Source organism: Pelodiscus sinensis, chromosome 32, assembly GCF_052426305.1.
Source record: "Pelodiscus sinensis isolate ZL-2025 chromosome 32, ASM5242630v1, whole genome shotgun sequence".
In the NCBI taxonomy this organism is placed as follows: Eukaryota; Metazoa; Chordata; order Testudines; family Trionychidae; genus Pelodiscus; species Pelodiscus sinensis.
Genome location: NC_143083.1, coordinates 9,205,312 through 9,225,484, shown reverse-complemented (window position 1 = coordinate 9,225,484; position 20,173 = coordinate 9,205,312). Strand labels below are relative to the sequence as shown.

Sequence of the window (20,173 nt, the reverse complement as noted above, 5' to 3'; positions counted from 1 at the left end):
AGCCACGCTAGAAGGTCTCACTAGCTGTGGCCCACAACTTCTGGGGACTGTTTTACTGGCAGAAGGGAACTTTTCTTTTCTTTTCCATGGGAAATTTTCATTTTGGTTGCAGATTTTTCAGTTTCCTTACGCGTGTGTTTCGAGGGGGGAATGCCACTGTCTGGCTCTTCTTCCTGCGAGGCAGAAGGTGCAAAAGAGGTTATGGGGAGGGGGGGCAGTTCTCTCCATTGAAACGAAACCAAACTTTTCATAGGTTTGGTCACAGAGTGGAAAATGCCCAAGAAAACAAAGGGACAAATCATTCGTCACCACTGGTGACAGAAGAGACCAGCTGACCTTCCCACCGGCTCTAGTAGGGACAGTGGGAGATGACTGAATATGAAGCTGGAGATGAGTCAACAGGGTGCCCTTGTAGCCAAGAAGGCTAATGGCATATTTGGATGCATTAGAAGGAACATTGCCAGCAGATCCAGAGAAGTGATTATTCCCCTTTATTTGGCTTTGGTGAGGCCATGTCTGGAGTATTTTGTCCAGTTCTGGGGCCCCCACTATAGAAGGATGTGGACGCATTGGAGAGGGTCCAGCGGAGGACAACCAAAATGATAAGGAGGCTGGAGCGCATGACCTATGAGGAGAGACTGAGGGATTTGGGTTTGTTTAGATTGCAGAAGAGAAGAGTGAGGGGGGGGATTTGATAGCAGCCTTCAACTTCCTAAAGGGAGGTTCCAAAGAGGATGGAGAGAGGCTGTTCTCAGTGGTGACAGGTGGCAGAACGAGGAGCGATGGTCTCAAGTTGTGGTGGGAGAGGTCTAGGTTGGATATTAGGAAAAACTATTTCACTAGGAGGGTGGGAAGCACTGGGGTCGGTTCCCTAGGGAGGGGGTGGAATCTCCATCCCTAAAGGTTTTTAAGTCCTGGCTTGACACAGCCCTGGCTGGGATGATTGAGTTGGGATTGGTCCTGCCTTGGTTCTATGAGTCTCTCACTGGCCAGCAGGGACTTCTGCTTCAGAACTGGTTGGACACCTCGGATCTAGCTCATCCCTGACAGGTGTGTGTCCAACCTGCCCTTAACTATCTCCAGAGATGGAGATTCCACAACCCCCCCAGGCAACTTATCCCAGTGTTTAACCACCCTGACAGTTGGGAAGTTTTTCCTAATGTCCAACCTAAATCTCCCTTGCTGCAGCTTAAGCCCCTTGCTTCTTGTCTTGTCCTCCGAGATCAAAGAGAACAATTTTTCCCCCTCCTCCTTGCAACACCCTTTTAGGTACTTGAAGGCCAAGGTCTGAGACCTGTGGCGGGTGCATGCTGGGGACCTGGGATTTTGAATCCGTTGTGCTGCTGCATGTCCCATAATCCTGCAAGGCTTTGCCCTCTACTCGAGCCCACTCCGGTGAATTCGGCCAGCCCTTCGTGACCCACCGGTCCCTTTGCCTTTGCAGATCACGGAGCTGTCCAAGGAAATCTTCAGGCTGAAGGAGGCTTTGACCAGCCTGTCTGTGCTCTCTGGCCAGGGGGGAACCCCGCCCCAGGCAGCCCCGCAGAACCCGCAGGAGGCGGCAAAGCTGCAGAGCACAATAAAGGCCCTGGAGCAGCAGCTGGCCGTGCGTATCCGGGACCAGCTGGGCGAGGGGAGGAGCAAAGCCCACCACCGAGAGAGTCCCATGGGCTTGGTGGTGCTAGTCCCCTGATGGGGCCGCAGGGGCTAGATGCTGAGCGAGGCAGCGCTTAAGGCTGAGTCTGGAAACTGACATGCAGCTTAGGAGCAGGGGAGAAGCTGCAGAGCCGTTGGGACAGCCGTGCGGAGAGCCGCCACTACCAGCCTGGTTCAAGGGCCCCATCCCCAAAGTGCAGAATAGGCTCCTAACTCCCCTGGGAGTTGGGCTCCTAAATACCATTAAGGATCGAGGCCGATGCCTTCTGCCCCTGGTCACAGGAGAGGCCCAGTGGTAACCCCTGTGCTAAATCTTTGTACCGCACCGAGGTTGCTGCTTTCGCTGGGTGCCACAAGGGGAGTGAAACTGGTTCCCCTGGGCTGTGTCTGGTGTGTGAGCAGGACCCGATTCCCCCAGCTCCGTGCTGTGTCAGGCAGGGGGGTGGGAGGTTGGTCAGAGCGGCCATGAGCAGAGTGGCCCGGTCCTGTTGGTTCCATAATGTGACCCTCGCTCGCGCCTTGGTTCCAGGAGACAGAGAAGCACCATCGCAAGGTCGTCTCCCTGTACCGGAGCCACCTGCTCTGCGCCATTCAGGTGAGTGTGCGGGGGCTGGGCTGGGCGCACCGCATCACGTTGTGGTTGGGAGGGGTGTTTGCTGTCCTCTGTGAGTGTGTACAGATAGAATTGTGGGTGTGTCGGAATCGGTACAATTGTATGTCCCCGCACACTTGGGTGTGTCTGTATAAGTGGGTATGTTTGCACACGTGTCAGTGGGCGGGTGTCAGTATAACTGGGTGTTTGCACATGTGTGTCTGTAAATATGTGTGTTTCCACGTGCGTGTGTCTGTATAAGTGGGTGTGGGGGGGTGTATTGTCTGAGCATTTCAGAGGGTGGTTCGTAGGCCTGTTTGCACTGACGGAAACGACATCTCTTCCTCCCCCCACTCCTGCCCCTGCCCCATAGCATTTGAAGGACGCAGCTTTGGAATTGCCCCACTCCTGGGAGGTGACCATGGGGAACTCTGGCTTGTTCCTAGGAGCTCGGGCAGGAGTTGGGAGGAAGGGCAGGGTATGTCTACACTACCCCGCTAGTTCGAACTAGGAGGGTAATGTAGGCATACCGCACTTGCAAATGATGCCTGGGATTTGAATTTCCCGGGCTTCATTTGCATAAGCGGGGCACCGCCATTTTTAAATCCCTGCTAGTTCGAACCCCGTGCAGCGCAGCTACACGGGGCTCGAACTAGGTAGTTCGAACTAGGAAGCCTAGTTCGAACTACCGTTAATCCTCATTTCACGAGGAGTAACGATAGTTCGAACTAGGCTTCCTAGTTCGAACTACCTAGTTCGAGCCCCGTGTAGCCGCGCGGCACGGGGTTCGAACTAGCAGGGATTTAAAAATGGCGGCGCCCCGCTTATGCAAATGAAGCCTGGGAAATTCAAATCCCGGGCTTCATTTGCAATTTCGGTATGCCTGCATTACCCTCCTATTTCGAATTAGGAGGGTAGTGTAGACATACCCGCAGAGAGTTTGGGTGCACTGGACAGGAGCTGGCAGGTCATGATGGGTGGAAGGATACTTGTGCAGAACGCTGGAGCGTGTGTGTGTGTGTGTGTGTGTGTGTGTGTGTGTGTGTGTGTGTGCGCGCGTGTGTGTGAGAACACTGGAGCCTGTGTGTGTGTGTGTGAGAACACTGGAGCCTGTGTGTGTGTGTGTGTGTGTGTGTGTGTGTGTGTGTGTGTGTGAGAGAACACTGGAGCCTGTGTGTGTGTGTGTGTGTGAGAACACTGGAGCGTGTGTGTGTGTGTGTGTGTGTGTGTGTGTGTGTGTGAGAGAACACTGGAGCCTGTGTGTGTGTGTGTGTGTGAGAACACTGGAGCCTGTGTGTGTGTGTGTGTGTGTGTGTGTGTGTGTGTGTGTGTGCGCGCGTGTGTGTGAGAACACTGGAGCCTGTGTGTGTGTGTGAGAACACTGGAGCCTGTGTGTGTGTGTGTGTGTGTGTGTGTGTGTGTGTGTGTGTGTGTGTGTGTGTGTGTGTGTGAGAGAACACTGGAGCCTGTGTGTGTGTGTGTGTGTGTGAGAACACTGGAGCGTGTGTGTGTGTGTGTGTGTGTGTGTGTGTGTGAACACTGGAGCCTGTGTGTGTGTGTGTGTGTGTGTGTGAGAACACTGGAATGTGTGTGTGTGTGAACACTGGAGCCTGTGTGTGTGTGTGAGAACACTGGAGTGTGTGTGTGTGTGTGTGTGTGTGTGTGTGTGTACATGTATGCACATCTGCGTGCACGTCATGTTCCTGCTCCTCACCACAGTGTGTGTGTCTGCCTGGGACGTGCTGCGTGCTGGAAGCGTGTGGTGCACACCAGGCGATCTCTGCGTGTCCGTGCCCGGGGCGTGCAGCGTGTCCCAGGTGTGTGTCTCTGTGACCATGTATGGGCAAAGCAGAGACTTCAACGCAGGAACAGCCTTTTTCTCCTCCGTCTGTGCTCCTGAAACGTAGCACTGGGCCGAAACCAGCCTGTAGCTCTGAACACCGGGGCCTCAGCTGGGATCTGGCGCTGAACTTTGCCTCCTGAGCCCGTTTCTAGCAGAACTAAGGAATTCTCTGTCTGATCCTCCAGCCGTGGCCGAGTGCTCCTGCCTTGGGTGCGAGGAGCGGCCCGTCCCCCGCCCTGGGTTTGGCGCAGGGCTCTGGGCTTTGCTCAGCTCGGAGAGCTGCCCTGGCTGCCAGGACCCACCACGGCTGGCGCCTGCTTTGGTCCTAGCCAGAGGTAGCAGGAGGGCTGGCCGGGGGGTAAGTCGGGGCAGGAGGGGTACGTTGGGGCCGTGTCATTCCCCTTCCCCATCCCCCCTCCATCTTCCTCCCCTTTGCAGGGCCACATGGACGAAGACGTGCAGAGACTCTTGTACCAGATCCTGATGATGCAGCGGCTGCAGGAGCAAGGCAGATGAGCGCCCGGGGCGAGGGAGCACGGCCCAGTGCCCGCCGGGGTGGACTCGCACACAGCACCCGTGGCCCGCCGGCCCTTTTTGCCCACCCCTCCTCGCCCAGCGCAAGGCCTGCATGGATCGGGTGACCACGGGGGGTGGCGCCTTTGTACCTTTGCACCCAGCTCCTGGGCCGTGTGTGCTGGGAGGTGCCTCATGGCAGGTCTAGGGCTCACTCTGCCCTCTCCTTGGGGCATTGACCTCCGCAGCCTCTGAGGGGCCAGGGGAGGCAGGCTCCGGGCCGGGGCACAGCACGGACCAGCGTGGCTCCGTGGGCAGCAGGGGGCCGTGCAGGGGAGAAGCGGCGTCACTCACCAGCTCCTGCCTGCGTCTCTCGGCAGAGCAGCCACAGCAATAAACCGTTTGTACTCACTCTGCAGAGGCTGGCCGGCTTTCCTGCGGGGGGAGGGGCACGTGGGGGGGCTCAGGCCAGAGCTGGTGCCACAAGAATGGAGGAAGTTGTTGGGCTGACAGTCCGGCTCCGCTGCTGTGGCCCAGCCCCTCCAGCCCTGCAGCACCTGCTGTTCCAGGGACACGCCTGGGAAGGGGAGCCCCCCACACACACACATCTGGGAAGGGGAGTTGCCCTCCCCCTCCAGACACACTTGGGAAGGGGAGTTGCCCTCCATCCCCAAACACACCTGGGTAGGGGAGTCGCCCTCCCCCTCCAGACACACCTGGGAAGAGGAGTCCCCCCCCCACACACACACCTGGGTAGGGGAGTCACTGCCCCCCCGACACACCAGGGAAGCTGAGTCCCCCCCAGCACACCTGAGAAGGGGAGTCCCCCCCCCACACACACACCTGGGAAGGGGAGTTGCCCTCCCCCCCTCCAGACACACCTGGGAAGGGGAGCCCTCCCCCGGCACACCTGGGAAGGGGAGTCCCCCCACACACACCTGAAGGGGGTTTCCACCTGGGAGTCAAAACACCTTCATTAAAAAGGGAAGTTTGTGCTGTCCCAACAGATCTAGGCCCCTGGAGTCCGGGCTCTGCCCTGATGCTTTGTACTTGCTGAGGCCTGGACTCACAAGTCCCGCGTGCTGGGAGCCTGACCCCGCCCCCACTGGGGTCAGAGCGATCTTGCCCCTGGCTTGTGCAGGGCAGGATCCAACCCTGGCAAGCAACAGGCCTCCGATAACCCGTCGCTGCCTTTTCCTCAGCCCTTGCTTGAAAAGCTCTTTGCTCAGCTGGGCCTAGACCAGCTGAGCCTCCCCCAGCTGCCCCCTCGTCCCCAGAGACCAGGGCATGTGCACCCCAGCCCCCCCATTCTCTCTGGGCTTCACGCTCCCTCCCGGCGCTGTTCCAGGGCCCCGCCTTGCCGGGACAGGAGGGGCCGAGTGGGTTTTGTGGTTGGTTCCACGCTGTCTCCGGGAAGCCTGGTGGGAAAGGCTGGTGAATTTCCTGAGCGCTGTGTGTGCGCGGAAGTGAGCCGCGGCCGTGCTGAGGTCAGACGGGGACTTCGCTTCCCGAGGCTGCTGCAGTCGCCTCCGGTTGGGAGCGGAGCCGGGCGCGTCGGGTGAGTCGCTTGTTCCCGCTGCGCTTTGGGACAGGGGCTGGCTCCGGGGCTGTTGTGCTTCTCCATTGTGTTTGCTGCCTTTCGTGCCCTCCTCCGTGCCAGGGAGAGGGGCGGGTAAAACACCCTTGTGGCATCTAGCCTAGCTCAGAGCCGCTGCCAGCCCCTCGAGCGCAGGGGCGGTGGCCAGTAAGAGATGCCCCCTAAATCTCCGGGTCAAGCCTAGGTCACCAGCTGTTTGGAACCGGCAGTAACAGCAAACAGCTTGGATCTCGTGGCTGCGTGAAATCAGCCGCGGGGTCTCAGCTCCGTGCCAGAGAAAATCCCCCCCCACAACCACCACCACTGGCCCTCCTGACAGATAGGCAGCATGGTCTAGTGGCCAGAGCAGGGGACTGGTCTTGGGCAGACCACCTAACATGCCCCGTCACTTACCCCTTGCCTCAGGCCCCCTGCCCGTAAAACAGGAGGGATCAGACCCTCCTTGCCAGAGGAGCTAAAACTCCTGAGGGAGGGTGAGGCTCTCGGACACATCCACTCTCCCCTGGGCAACGTTCTCTCGAAGCTTTTCTATCCGTGTGCGGATTTTTTCCATCCACGTGCGGAATAAATTTTATGTGCACTGAGGCATGTGCACCGCATAGGTGGGGGGCGCTCTGCTAGTTAGCTGGGCAGCACTGGAATCTCTCCTGAGCGCCCAGCTCATAGGGAACACTGCCCCCAGGGGAAGGGCAGCAGGGCTGGGAAGGAGAGAAGAGGCTGTGAACAAGAGCCCTAGGAACAGAACAGCTGCCCTGGAAGCTGCTGTCCACATGGGCCCTGCCTCCCTGGGCACTCGCCCCTAGCTCTGAATTCACCCCACTAAACAACAGAGCTCTGGGCCCCACGGGGAACCTTCATGCCAAGCCCTACGGTTTAGCTCACCCTGCCCAGCAGCAGGTCCCAAAGGGCAATGTCATCGCCCCTATTGTACAGCTGGGGAAACTGAGGCACGGAGCAGGGGCGTGACTTGCCCAAGGACACTCTGCAGGCCAGGGTCAGCGCTCAGGTCTCGGTGCTCTAACTACTAGGACAGGCTGCCTCCAAGTGCAGTTTCACCGAGAGCAGATGGTGTCAGCCAAAAAAATCCCCTTTTCTGTCCCTGCCTTGCTGGGCTGCCAGGAAAACGAGCCGATCTCACGGTGGTTCTTGTGCCCTCGCGTGTCCCTGGGTGGGTCCGATCCTGGCCCCCCTAGCAGGGGGTGCTGGGTCCTTCCTTTTCCAAACAGCCTGGAGGGGCACTGCTCAGGCCCAGGGCCAGGACGGGGGAAGCCCTGCTGAGACTTGCCCCGCACTCACCACTCTAGCTTCCACTTAATGTTTCCTTCTGGGCAGCGCCACCCCCTTCCCTTGGACCTGTTAACCCCGTGGGTGCTAGAAAGAGCCAGCAGGGCCTTGGCCTCCGGTGGAGAAGGGTTTAAATGGCAGATCTAGGGCTCAGGCTGGTCCAAAACCCCTGCTGTGCTCCAGCTCCACTTCATAGCATCCTCCCTCCCAGCCCGGCCTCTGTCTCTTCCCCAGGAGACGCTGCAGAGCCCTCGGGTGGGGGGCAGGCCAGCGGGGCAAGGGGCTTGCCACAGCAGGGACCAGCTTTGCCCTGGGGCCTGACCCCAATGGAAGCCGTGTGGGGCGGCCGGACCCACCCCGGGGCTGGGTTCCCTCCCTGGGAGCACAGCCACCAGCATGCGCCCGTGCCAGGCCCCCACCAGGCTGGGAGACGGGACCTCGTCGGATCGGCCGTGCTCGGCTGGCAGCTCTTTCCTCGCCGTAGGCGGCTTGTTTAGCCACACGCCAGCGGCACGCAGAAGGCCCACCCCAGAGCAGGGCCCTGTCGTGCTGGGCCCTGCATGGACACCCAGTGAGAGAGACAGACCCTGCCCTGAAGTGTCCACAAGCCTAAACAGACAAAGGGGGAGGGGAAACTGAGGCACAGAGGGGGGCAGGGACTTGCCCAGCCACTGGGCACTGAGGTCTCAGGCCCACCCGTGGATGTTCGTGGGACCCAAAGCCCCACCGTAAATGAGATCAATCTCTTGCAGCAGCCACCGGGGGAACTTCCACTCCCACACCCACACCCACTTGCAGGATCGAATCCCCACCCGCACTGCTGACCGGCTCCCGCTGGGAGATGAAGTGGACGGTGCTCCTCGCCCTGGTCCTGCCGGCCTGGCCTGCCCCCTGCAGCAGCACCGCTGGGAGCGATGGAGAGGAGGGTACGAGGGGGAAGGGTCGTTCCCCGGTGGCCCCCACGGTGCCTTGTGTGTATTTCTCCAGCCCTTTGGCAGCGGCTCCGGGATCCCCCGAGCAGATGGTCCCTTGCTCTCTCTCACCCACGAGCCTGACTCTCACCCAGCCAGCGGCAGAGAAAGCTGCAAATCCGCCCCCCCCCCCCCCCCCCGGGTGGTACGAGATCATGCGGGGGTGGGGCAGGAAAGTTTTTCCTGATCCCAGCTGGCGATGGGCCTGTGCCGGACGCTGGCAGGCAGGCACCTCTTGCAGCTTAGTCCTAGCAAGGGGCTCACCCCATGCTGGGTGCGTTGGATTAATGATGAGAAGGGTGGGAGGCAGGAAGGCTGCCCCCGGGCACAGCTGCCTCCTTTCGGGGTGGGGGGGGTGTCACATGGCTTTGCAAGCTAGAAAGGACCGAGCCGGCATCGCTCCGGGAGAACCAACCCCCTGCCTTGGGAACAGGCCCCTCCTGGGAACGGCACGTTCACAACGAGGCCAGTGGGAGCCCGGACGCCCCCGTTCCCGGTTTGGTGTCCTGGCCGCTGGGCCCCTTGGGGTCACAAGCCTGCCAGGAGCTTTTCAGAAGTGGCCGAGGAGTTAGGCAAGTTCGCCCAGAGGTGTAGAGCAGGACCGGAGCCAGCGGCTGGGAGCAGAAGCCAGATGGGTTCCGATTAGAGCCAGGGCTCCAGTTGTGATGGGGGGGGGGGGGTTACCCAACGGGACGAGCTCCAGAGCAAAGCAGCAGCTTCTGCATCTCTTGGGCTGTGTCTAGATTGCCATGATTTTCCGGAAATGCTTTTAACGGAAAAGTTTTCCATTTTAAAAGCATTTTCGGAACAGAGCGTCTAGATTGGCACGGACGCTTTTCCGCAAAAAAGCCCCGATCGCCATTTTCGCAATCGGGGCTTTTTTGCGCAAAACAGTTCTCAGCTGTCTGCACTGGCCCTTTTGCGCAAAAGGGACTTTTGCCCGAACGGGAGCAGCATAGTATTTCCGCAAGAAGCACTGATTTCTTACAGTAGGAAGTCAGTGCTTTTGCGGAAATTCAAGCGGCCAGTGTAGACAGCTGGCAAGTTTTTCCGGAAAAGCGGCTGATTTTCCGGAAAAACTGGCCAGTCTAGACACAGCCTTGGTGTCTTCAGATCAGCTCCGGTGGCCTCTCGGGGGAGGCGCGTTGTCCAAACACATTTCCAAGCTCACTACAGGGGCACCTGGGTTAAACTCTGGGGCCGGTGGTACCCGGGAGATCGCACCGGATGCTCTGCCCCCTTCTGAATTCCCTAGAGCTGTGGTCAATGGACCTCTAGGGTCTGCCATCATCTTGCAGGTGGGCAGGGGCTCAGGGCTTGCCCCCCTCCCGTGCAGAGGGGAGCCTGCGCTGGTGCTCTAGCCCCGCCCCCGCAAGATTGGCGCTCGCAGAGACGGAAGCGGCTCCGTGCACTGTCGCTGCCCCTCCCCCAACCGCTCTCCTGGAGGCTTTCCCCACTGCTCCCATTGGCCAGAATCACAGCCAATGGGAGCAGTGAGAGGTACGGAGCCAAGTAAAGTGTCCCCATCTCCCTCCCACCCAGGCTCCCCACCCCCACCCAGCTCCTGTATCCTCCCTTCCCAACCCCACATCCCCATCCCGCTCCTTCTGGCCAGACCCACCACCTCCTACCTAGGCCCCCTCACCCTGCTGCTGCACCCTCCCACCCCCACCTCACATCCCCATCCCGCTCCTGTACCCTACCCTCTGGCCAGACCCACCACCCCCAACCTCCCTTCTACCTAGGCCCCCTCACCCTGCTGCTGCACCCTCCCACCCCCACCTCACTTCCCCATCCCGCTCCTGCACCCTACCTCCTGGCCAGAGCCTCACCCCATCCTGCACCTATTTTGTCATATGGATGGTTGGCTGGTTGTCGGCGGAAAGTCTGCAGCGAGCAGGGTGGGCTGTGGACCAGAAAGTCTGAGACCCATTTTGATGTAATTTAAGCACCTCCCTCCCGTGTGCACACCCTGCCGGCCCAGGCTCCGGGTAACACGCCAGGCGCCCTCTGACGGTTCCTCCTTGCATTCCAGGCCTCTGCCACGAGCAGTATGGGGCGCTCAGCACCGACTTGCTTCTCCACTGCGACACGGCCACCAGGGTGGACTGGAGAGTGAATGGCACGCAGGTGGCTGCCTCCGAGGATGCAGTGGCCAGAGACAAGGGCCAGCTCTGGCTGCGGAACGCCAGCCTGGCTCAGGAAGGGGAATACAGCTGCCACCAGCCTGGCACTGGGAAGACCCTGCGCAGGATTCGGCTGCAAGTGGGCTGTGAGTGGGCTGTCCCTTTCCACGGGGGCGCTCTGCCCCTGCACAGGCTGTCAGGCGTGGGGGATCGAACCTGGGACCCTTGGATGTAAATGCCTCTGCTGGCTGATCAGCGTGGCCCAGCCAGGAACCAAGTGCCACACCGAGGCTACGTCTACACTGGCACCCTTTTCCGGAAATGCTTATAACGGAAAACTTTTCCGTTATAAGCATTTTCGGAAAAAGCGTGTCTACATTGGCAGGCTGCTTTTCCGGAAAAGCACTTTTTGCGGAAAAGCGTCCGTGGCCAATCTAGACGCGCTTTTCCGCAAAAAAGCCCCGATCGTCATTTTCGCAATTGGGGCTTTTTTGCAGAAAAGAAATCTGTGCTGTCTACACTGGCCCTTTTCCGGAACAGTTTTCCGGAAAAGGACTTTTGCCCGAACGGGAGCAGCATGGTTTTTCCGGAAAAACACTGACGATTTTACATTAGATTGTCAGTGCTTTTCCGGAAATTCAAGGGGCCAGTGTAGACAGCTGGCAAGTTATTCCGGAAAAGCGGCTGATTTTTCAGAATAAGTGGCCAGTGTAGACACAGCCCGAGTGTGGTGGGCAACATGAGCTGCTCCAGGATATCGCGGCCCGGGATGTCGTCAGGCTCCCTTGTGATGTCTGTGTGATGCTCCGTCCTTCCCTCTCCCGCAGTGCCCCCCGAGAAGCCTGCCGTTGAGTGCTGGGCTGTCAGTTACCCCCAGACCGTCAACTGCACCTGGAAGCTGCAACCTGAACCGGGCCTGGAGACTGATTTCATCACCACATACAGGTGAAATCCTCCTGGAGCCAGGACCTAGCTGAGGACATGGGGGGGAGGGGGAAGACACAGGCTCTAGCTGGACCATCTGTCCCGGTGAGATCACCCTCCTCTGGTGGGAGAGGCGAGCACAGATCCCGCTCGCCCTGGGGAGCCGGGTAGGCAAAGGTCTGTCGGTGGGCAGCGGACAGAGACCCTCTGTGCTGGTGTCGCCTCAGACGGAGCTCTCAGGGCCCCAGGGAGCGGCGTCTCTGCCACGGGGCATTAAGCTGCCTCCTCTCATGCCGCAGGCACGGCCTGGGGGCCCAGGAGAGCGAGTGTGTCCAGCCGGGGGCCAGGGCCAGCAGCTGCACCATCAGCGACATCCAGCTGTTCTCCATCACCCCCTACGTGCTGAACGTGACGGCCGTGAACCCGCTGGGCGCGGCGATGACCCTCTTCCCCTTCATCGCGGAGCAGATCAGTGAGAGTTCGCAGCCGCAGGGCTACGTCGCTGTGGGGAGGGGAGGGCAGGGATCCCCGGGGCGCAGGGCGTCAGGCACAGGAGTGCATGGCATGGGGGTTAGAGCGGGGCCCTGGGAGTCTGGGCTCCTGGGTCCTAGTCTCAGAGCCGGTGGCCGAGGGAGTCAGGAGCGCTCCTGCTCCCCCATGGTGCTTTCCCTGCACCGGGTGACCCCGGTAATGGGGTGGAGGAGGAGGGCTGCTTTGCGCAGTGTGGGGCACCAGAAAACGAGAAGATATTTCAGTGAATCTGACAATACAAGCAGAATGGGGGACGGGGGCTGGGAATTTCAGATACCAGCGGGGCTGGCCAGACTGGGGACAGGAGTTGGGAATACCAGATACCACTGGGATGGTCCAGATTGGGGCTGGGGGCTGGGAATTGCAGATACCAGCGGGGCTGGCCAGACTGGGGACAGGAGTTGGGAATACCAGATACCACTGGGATGGTCCAGATTGGGGCTGGGGGCTGGGGATTGCAGATACCAGCAGGCAATGTCTAAGCGGGCCATGCTTAGATGTGTTCCCCCAACTCTGGTGTGATCCTTTCCAGTGGGGAGCTGTGTGGGGGGCACCTCCCCGGCCCCCCACGACAGACGGCTTCAGTCTGCAGCACTGGCTGGATGGGCCTTTCCAGGAGCATGTTGGGGCCCTGGTAGATTTCAGAGCACAGCCCTGGGACGCTCGCTGTGCTGGGCCCCCCAGCTGGGGTAGGACTCAGGCTGCCAGCCTGGCCAGACGGTCCAAGCCGTGATTGTTCTCTGTGTTTTGTTAGTCCGGCCGGATCCCCCAGAAGGCTTGCGGGTCACCCCCATCCCTGGGGAAAGCAAGAAGCTGCTCCTGGAGTGGCAGCCGCCCAGTTCCTGGCCCTTCCCGCAGTATTTCCCCCTCAAGTACCTGATCCGCTACGCGAGGGAGGGAGCCAAGAGCGACCGAACGGTGAGTTCCCGCGCTCTCGGCTCCGGCAGCTGGTCGACTGCTGTGGGTTCGCTTTGCTTTGTGGGGGCGCTGAGGGCAGCCTCTTTGCCCCCCCCCCTCGGGTCGAGTCCATTATCTGCTTTGGCAGAGAAATTGCTCCAGTCCCATCCTGCCCGCGCCAGGACTGCTGGGGGTGAGCGAGGGCAGAGACGCCTCTTTGCTTTTCCGCACACTCTGAAGAGCCTTGGAGAGCTCGTTTATGGGCAGGAAGGGGGAGCCCCATCCCTCCCTCCTGCCCCAGTTCTCCATCCCCTGGCTCTGGCCCTCCTGGGGGTTCTTGCACCTTCTTCTGAAGCAGCAAGTGCTGGTCACTGTCAGAGGTGAGAGACTGGGCCGGAGAGACCCTGAGTCTGATCCGCTTGGGCAATTCCTCCAGCCCTCCAGGTATCCAGCAGCTGCTCCTCCATCTTTCACATCGCTCAGCGCGGTGCCTCCTCCCAGATACCTGAGCTCTGCCAGCCCTTCCCCACCCCCACCTCTGACAGATTCCCCTCTAACTGCCCCTGCAAGCAGTAGAGGGGCTGCCCCCCCCACCCCGCCCAGCGTCACTTCAGTGCTAACATGCAAGCCGGATACAACCCTTTCCCTCCACGGCTCTCAAAGCCCTTCCCAAAGGCAGGCTGGAACCATCACCCCCTAACCCGGGCCCAGAGAGGGGGCCCGGTTTGCCCAAGAGCACAAGGCGAGTCCAAGGCCGTCGGGCGTCGGAGCTCTGTGTCCTGCCTCCCACTCCCCTCATGTGTGGCCCTGCAGGATTCCCCAGGGGCATGTTCGCGGCCTAACCCCGCCTCTGCTGTGTGTGTTGCCTTACAGATCGGGCCGTACGAGCAGACCTCCTTCATCCTGACGGGGATCCGCCCCAGAGCCATCCACCACGTGCAAGTGGCCGCCAAGGACTTCACGGACTATGGCGAGTACAGCGCCTGGAGCCCGCGTGTGTCCGGCACCCCCTGGATGCAGCAGTGAGCCGAGGGATGCCCGGCATGGCTGGAAGCACTCACACCTGCCTCCCAAGGGTGTGCAGATTAGACTTGCTTTTGCCTTCACCCGCCACTGAGGCTGCTGTAATTCGCCTGGCAGAAAATACAGGAGCTGGGCCGGGCTGGGCGAGGGTTCCTATGCTGTGATATGCCTGTCTGCTGCTGAACTCTCTGTCCTTCTCCACGCCCCCAGCCCTGCGTGGCTGACAGAGCCCTGGCTGCTGGGGCTTGGTTGTTGTTGCTGCCCTGTGTCACCTACTAAGGGCTATTGCAGGATTCAACCTTCTGTGGGCCTCAGGATGGGTTTCCTGAGCACAGAGGAGGAACGTGCCCCACTGGTAGGTGTGTGGGACAAGCCCCCTCTGGGGCGATTCACTGAGGACATGAGTCTAGTACAGCCCCATCTCCAGAGCAGCCTTTGTGCTTTTGGTACTGGAGGTCTCCCGCCTAGGGTTGCCAGGTGTCCAGTTTTGAACCAGACTGTCCTATTTGAACTTTCTGTTTGGGGGGAAAAAATGAGAAAATAGAACTGAGAAAATAGAACTGTCCGGTATTTTCTAAATCAGATGTAATGTCGATTGTGATGTCATGTCAAGTGTGTCTGGTATTTTTGTTGAAACCATCTGGCAACCCTACTCCCACCGGCTGTCATGCCTGCACCGTGTGCTCAGTTAACCGTCCCTCCTAGCAGGGCCAACTCAGAATGTGGCTCCCGAGAGCCCAAATCCTGCTCTTTGGACAGAGCGTGGGTCAGATACCGATTCGAGCCAAGCTGGCAGCGGGAGCGGCCACACTTTTCCAGGGCCCCGCTGTAAGGCTGGCTTCGGCCAGCTTGCTTCAAACACCTCTTTTGTCAATGTCGGATCCTCCTCCTGGTTCTCCAGGCTGGCTGACCCTCAGCTTCTGAGAACCCATCTGTCAGTGCCTTGGAACCGTGCAAGTATTTTCTGGCTTTGCAGTGAATGACTAGTGAGCAGCAGCTGACCTTGTAGCTGACTGACATGTGTCGATGCCTGAATGGGGGAGGAATATTTTGTGTCCACAGGCATCGCTGAAAGTCTGATTTTCCTATAGAAGAGGCATCTTGTGATCGGGTTAAAATATAATTAGAATAACCAAAATACGCAAAAAAAAAACGCTCACTTTTTAGCCAAGGAAGTCAAAAGGTAACAGGACTGGCTTTGCTCCAGTATTCTATCCAAGAATATACTCTTTAATGCAGAAGCCGTACGGCAGAGCAGTCAAAAAGCTAACGGACAAAAGAAATAAATTGCATTTCTATTAAGCGATAGTCTGTCTCAAGTACTTCTGGCTTTGGGGATTTATGTTTATCACATTTCTATTCCTCATCTATTGTATTAGATATTGCCAAGAGACTGAGGCAATTCAAACAAGTCAAGAATATAATGAACATCTTACTTTTAAATAGCACCTTTCATCCACTCCTTAAAGTGCTCTTTGGATAAGATCCTAACCCTGCAAAAATTTACACATATATTTAGTAAGACTCCAGTGGGGCTTCTCATGTGTGTAAATGTAAGCATATGAGTCTTCTGTAGCATCTTAATTTATGGGCCTAATCCTGCCAATGTTTTACTGCTGTGCATAGGCCTGCTTTCTATCATGAGTAATCCTATCAAGTAAACAACTCCCATTAGAAAGCACTAGGCCAGGAAGGGAGTGTCAGCAGGATTAGGCCTTAAAATGCTCTACTTGAAGTTTGTTGAATGCAGCCACCTCTGGGGTGGAGCCAGGTGGTTAATTGACACAACGGCTAGGACAGGGAGAAGTAAGAACTCCATATGCATTTGAAACTACAGCTTAGTACAGGATTTTTGTCTTACTCTAGTATATTTCATAAAGTTTTGTTTATGTCCTGGTAAGGTTAAATTTGATTTTTAAATCTAGATTGTTTGTAGTAGCAGTTAATAGGAATTAATTTAGGGATACCCTATGGCCTGTGTTATACATTGGCAGCATTCAAATTTTATTTTATTATTTGGATGGATAATATTGCTGCTTGCTTTTAAACATTTTCCCCAGTTTTTATCTAATTAAATGTTCACTGTTATAGGAATGTAACCCTTCTGTCGGGTAGGGCCGGGTTCAATATATAGGGGTCCATCCCACACAGAACCAGCTCGAGCCCCACCCAGTAGCCTAGGAAATTCACACACCCCTGGGCGTCTTTGAGAGGCAATGCTTCCCCACTCGCAAGCACAGAGTCTGAGGCTACGTCCAGACTGGCATGATTTTCCGCAAATGCTTTTAACAGAAAAATTTTCCGTTAAAAGCATTTGCAGAAAAGAGCGTCTAGATTGGCACGGATGCTTTTCCGCAAAAGCATTTTTTGCGGAAAAGTGTCCGTGCCAATCTAGATGCACTTTTGCGCAAAAAAGCCCCGATTGCCATTTTCAGAATCGGAGCTTTTTTGCGCAAAACAAATCTGAGCTGTCTACTCTGGCCCTTTTGCACAAAAAGACTTTTGCCCGAACGGGAGCAGCATAGTATTTCTGCAAGAAGCACTGATTTCTTACATGAGATCATCAGTGTTCTTGTGGAAATTCAAGTGGCCGGTGTAGACAGCTGGCTGCTTTTGCGGAAAAACTTGCCAGTCTAGGTACAGCCTGAGTGTAGAAAAGAAACTTTTAATGAAAGAGAGAGAAAAGTCACATGGCATTAACTTGGGAAAATACCACAAACAGAGTTCATAACCCCCCACGAGTAACCATCCCATCTCCAAGGGATTGAGCAATGTCCTTTGCCCTCAGGCTCACCAGTCATTGGCTGTGTCTAGACTGCATCCCTTTTTCGTAAAAGGGATGCAAATTAGACATATCGCAATTGCAAATGAAGGGGGGATTTAAATCCCCCCTGCTTCATTAGCATAAAAATGGCTGCCGCTTTTTTCCGGCTCGGAGCTTTGCCGGAAAAAAGCGCCAGTCTAGACGCGGATCTTTCGGGAAATAAAGCCTTTTCTGAAAGATCCCTTATCCCTCTTAAAATAAGGAATAAGGGATCTTTCAGAAAAGGCTTTATTTTCCAAAAGATCCGCGTCTAGACTGGCGCTTTTTTCCGGCAAAGCTCCGAGCCGGAAAAAAGCGGCAGCCATTTTTATGCTAATGAAGCGAGGGGGATTTAAATCCCCCCTTCATTTGCAATTGCGATATGTCTAATTTGCATCCCTTTTATGGAAAAGGGATGCAGTCTAGACACAGCCCATCAGTGTAAGGGTCCCATTCACTTACCCAAACTTTCTCCCTACCCCACTTCAAATGCCCTACTTACAGCTCTGTCCAGTCAGTGCGGACTCTGACACATCACCCTGATGACTCCACTCATTGAGCCTGAGGCCATGCCACCTTTGAGCTGCTCCTGTGGTCCACTTGCGCCGCCTGCCACCAGGCCTACTGGCCACCCACTGGTCACTCCCGCCGGCAGCCCAGCTGGCTGCTGCTCCTACCAGCCGCCCCACTGGCCGCCCACCATTCCCGCCAACTACCCATTCCCGCCAGCCGCTCCTACTGGCCATCCGCCAGTCATTCCCACTAGCCACCCCGCTGGCCTCCCGTTCCTGCCAGCTGCTCCGCTGGCTGCAGCGGGTCTGGCTGTAGGCCAAACCAGTGACTTCAGCTCTTAGTCTATGTCTACACTCATGGCTTCTTGCGCAAGATCATCTTGGCTGTGTCTAGACTGGCAAATTTTTCCAGAAAAACTTGCCAGCTGTCTACACTGGCTGCTTGAATTTCCACAAGAACACTGACGATCTCATGTAAGAAATCAGTGCTTCTTGCAGAAATACTATGCTGCTCCCGTTCAGGCAAAAGTCCTTTTGTACAAAGCTTTTGTGCAAAAGAGCCAGTGTAGACAGCTCAGATTTGTTTTGTGCAAAAAAGCTCCAATCACAAAAATGGCAATCGGGTCTTTTTTGCAGAAAAGTGTATCTAGATTGGCCACAGATGCTTTTGCACAAAAGTGCTTTTGCAGAAAAGCACCTGTGCCCATCTAGATGCTCTTTTCCACAAATGCTATTAACGGAAAACTTTTCCATTAAAAGTATTTGCAAAAAATCATGCCAGTCTAGACATAGCCAGGGGAAAGAGGCAGGTTGAACCAGTCTTACAGTTCACAACTGGCAGGCATGAGCAGGCTGGCTCAAGCTCTCCCCCCCCCCCCCACTCAACTCTGGAAGGGGGAGGCTTGTTCATCTGAGACCCCTTGCAGTGATGGTGGGTCTCCTGTAAGCACTGGTGTCATATTTTACAGTTCCCACATTTAGGGGTAGCATGATTTGTGACCCCCACAACAGCCCAAATTAGTTACAATACATCACATTCCATTCCAACAACTGATCCTCCATCAGCCTTGGCTGAATTGGATTTACATAACCACACCTCGGATTCCTTCCCCATCCTGGCATGAGCTGTATTCACATATCAACAGTTAACAGTTAATTATCTTGCAGAGCTAAACAATTTGGCTACATCTATACTGCAGGCTTCTTGTGCAAGAACTGTTTTGCGGAAGAGTTCTTGTGCAAAAGGTCTTTCACAAGAGCGCGTCCACACTGCCATGTGCTTTTGCACATGGCAGTGTGGATGCTCTCTTGCGCAAGAAAGCTCTGATGGCCATTTTAGCCATAGGGGTTTCTTGCGCAAGAAATTAATGTTGCCTGTCTGCACTGCCTTCTTGTGGAAGAGATTTCGCGCAAGAAGGCTTATTCCTCATGGGGAGAAATAACTCTTCCAGAAGAAGCCCTGTTTTCCGAAACTGTACTGTAAATTTACTTGCACAAGAATGCACATGCAGTGTAGACGGTCTGTAAGTTTTTGTGCAAGAACATCTGTTCTTGCACAAAAAGCCAGCAGTGTAGACATAGCCTTTGAGTGAGCACACCCACCCCCAGGGCAGCTCTCTCCTTTTAGCTGGCTGATAGCAAGAAGTAGTTTAGCCCCTGCTTACAGGAAACAATAATTATTTAAGGACAATAGATGTTGAGAGTCAAAAAGTTAAAGCTTTATAATCATGAGAGCACAAATTGTCAACATCCCATGTAAGTATCCTTACATCAAACTAAATTATTGAGTACTAGACGCGGATTTTTGTACTTTGCCTGGCTGTAGGTTTTGATTATTATTCATAGACATCTTTTTTGTCCTTGTGGATACTGTGAAATCAACATTTACCAATAAAAAATTGAATCCCTGCAAGTTTAACTAGGCAGGAGTCAGACTAGATCGGGGTGGGCAATAGGTGGCCCACAGGCTGGACGTGGTTCGTCAGGCTTAGCCCCTGGCGGCCACCAGACACTTCATTCACCAGCTCATCCACAAGTATGGCCACTTGCAGCTCCCGTTGGTGGGGTTCACCATTTCCAGTCAATGGGAGCTGCTAGAAGCTCGGAAGGCTAAACCACCATTACCCACAGCTCCCATTGGCTGGGAACAGCAAACCTCAGCCAATGGGAGCTGCAAGCAACCGTACCTATGGACATGAGGGAAATAAATAAAACATCTGGCAGCTTGCCAGGGGCTAACCCGGGTGAACCACATCTGGCCCAAAGGCTGCTTATTCACCCCTGGATTAGATTATCACAGTGGTCCTGCCTAGCCTTAGTGATGACATATATTTGAAGCCAGGCTTTCATTTGGGAACATGTTCAGCCGAGTTGCCAACTCTTGCAATTTTATCACACAGCTTGCTTTCATGAGATTTCCTTGATTGCTTTTGAAAGCCCCAGCAGCTGTAGTAATGAGCACACACAAGACTCTTGGCTTTAATTTTTGTAAGAAAGTTTATAGGTCCTCATGGCTGTAAAGTTTGAGAATGAGACCCAAGTACATCCGAAAGGCTCACAAGCCAGAAGGCAAATGAAAATGTATTTTTTTTAAAATAATCTCAAGATTTTTAAACCCTCCGTTGTGATTTTGGAAGATGATAGGCAACAATAGGATTTGTAGAACCAGATAACGGTTAGACGATAGGATTGTGTAGAACCAGATAACGGCAGGAGCGTGTGTAGGAAGCTGGAGAAATGTTGTAGCATGCTCTTTTAAGGGGCAGTGAGAGCTCTTGCAGTGAAGCCGGACTCTTTTATCCCTGTCATGCTGAATGTGAGGTCTGTCTGGCATTGCACCATAAACCCCACATCACTCCATATTTCCTTGCCATGGGCAAACTCGGGAGCAGGCGGCTTGTT

At 55.9% G+C, this 20,173-nt stretch overlaps 2 protein-coding genes across 4 annotated transcripts in view; both read left to right on the top strand.

Moving 5' to 3' along the window:
• The window catches only part of ANKRD24 (ankyrin repeat domain 24), a 32,695-nt gene extending 27,679 nt beyond the window's left edge, over positions 1 to 5,016 (top strand). For both annotated transcript variants that reach the window (XM_089774964.1, XM_075903017.2), the window contains 3 exons: positions 1,445 to 1,606; positions 2,186 to 2,251; positions 4,530 to 5,016. In XM_089774964.1, the coding sequence (XP_089631090.1) occupies positions 1,445 to 1,606; positions 2,186 to 2,251; positions 4,530 to 4,607 (306 nt within the window). In that variant the 3' untranslated portion in view covers positions 4,608 to 5,016. The remainder of the gene's footprint in view (positions 1 to 1,444; positions 1,607 to 2,185; positions 2,252 to 4,529) is intronic.
• Positions 5,017 to 6,010: 994 nt separating this feature from the next.
• EBI3 (Epstein-Barr virus induced 3) lies at positions 6,011 to 15,281 on the top strand. Of its 2 annotated transcripts, none has more exons than XM_075903019.2 (7): positions 6,011 to 6,162; positions 8,241 to 8,411; positions 10,492 to 10,728; positions 11,410 to 11,527; positions 11,806 to 11,978; positions 12,792 to 12,955; positions 13,808 to 15,281. In XM_075903019.2, exons 2-7 carry the CDS (start codon positions 8,327 to 8,329, stop codon positions 13,958 to 13,960), a joined length of 930 nt encoding a protein of 309 aa, XP_075759134.2. In that variant the 5' UTR covers positions 6,011 to 6,162; positions 8,241 to 8,326; the 3' UTR covers positions 13,961 to 15,281. The 2 variants fall into 2 exon arrangements, with proteins under 2 accessions (XP_075759134.2, XP_075759133.2); XM_075903018.2 differs by having other exon boundaries at positions 8,238 to 8,411.
• The last annotated feature ends 4,892 nt before the right edge of the window (positions 15,282 to 20,173 follow it).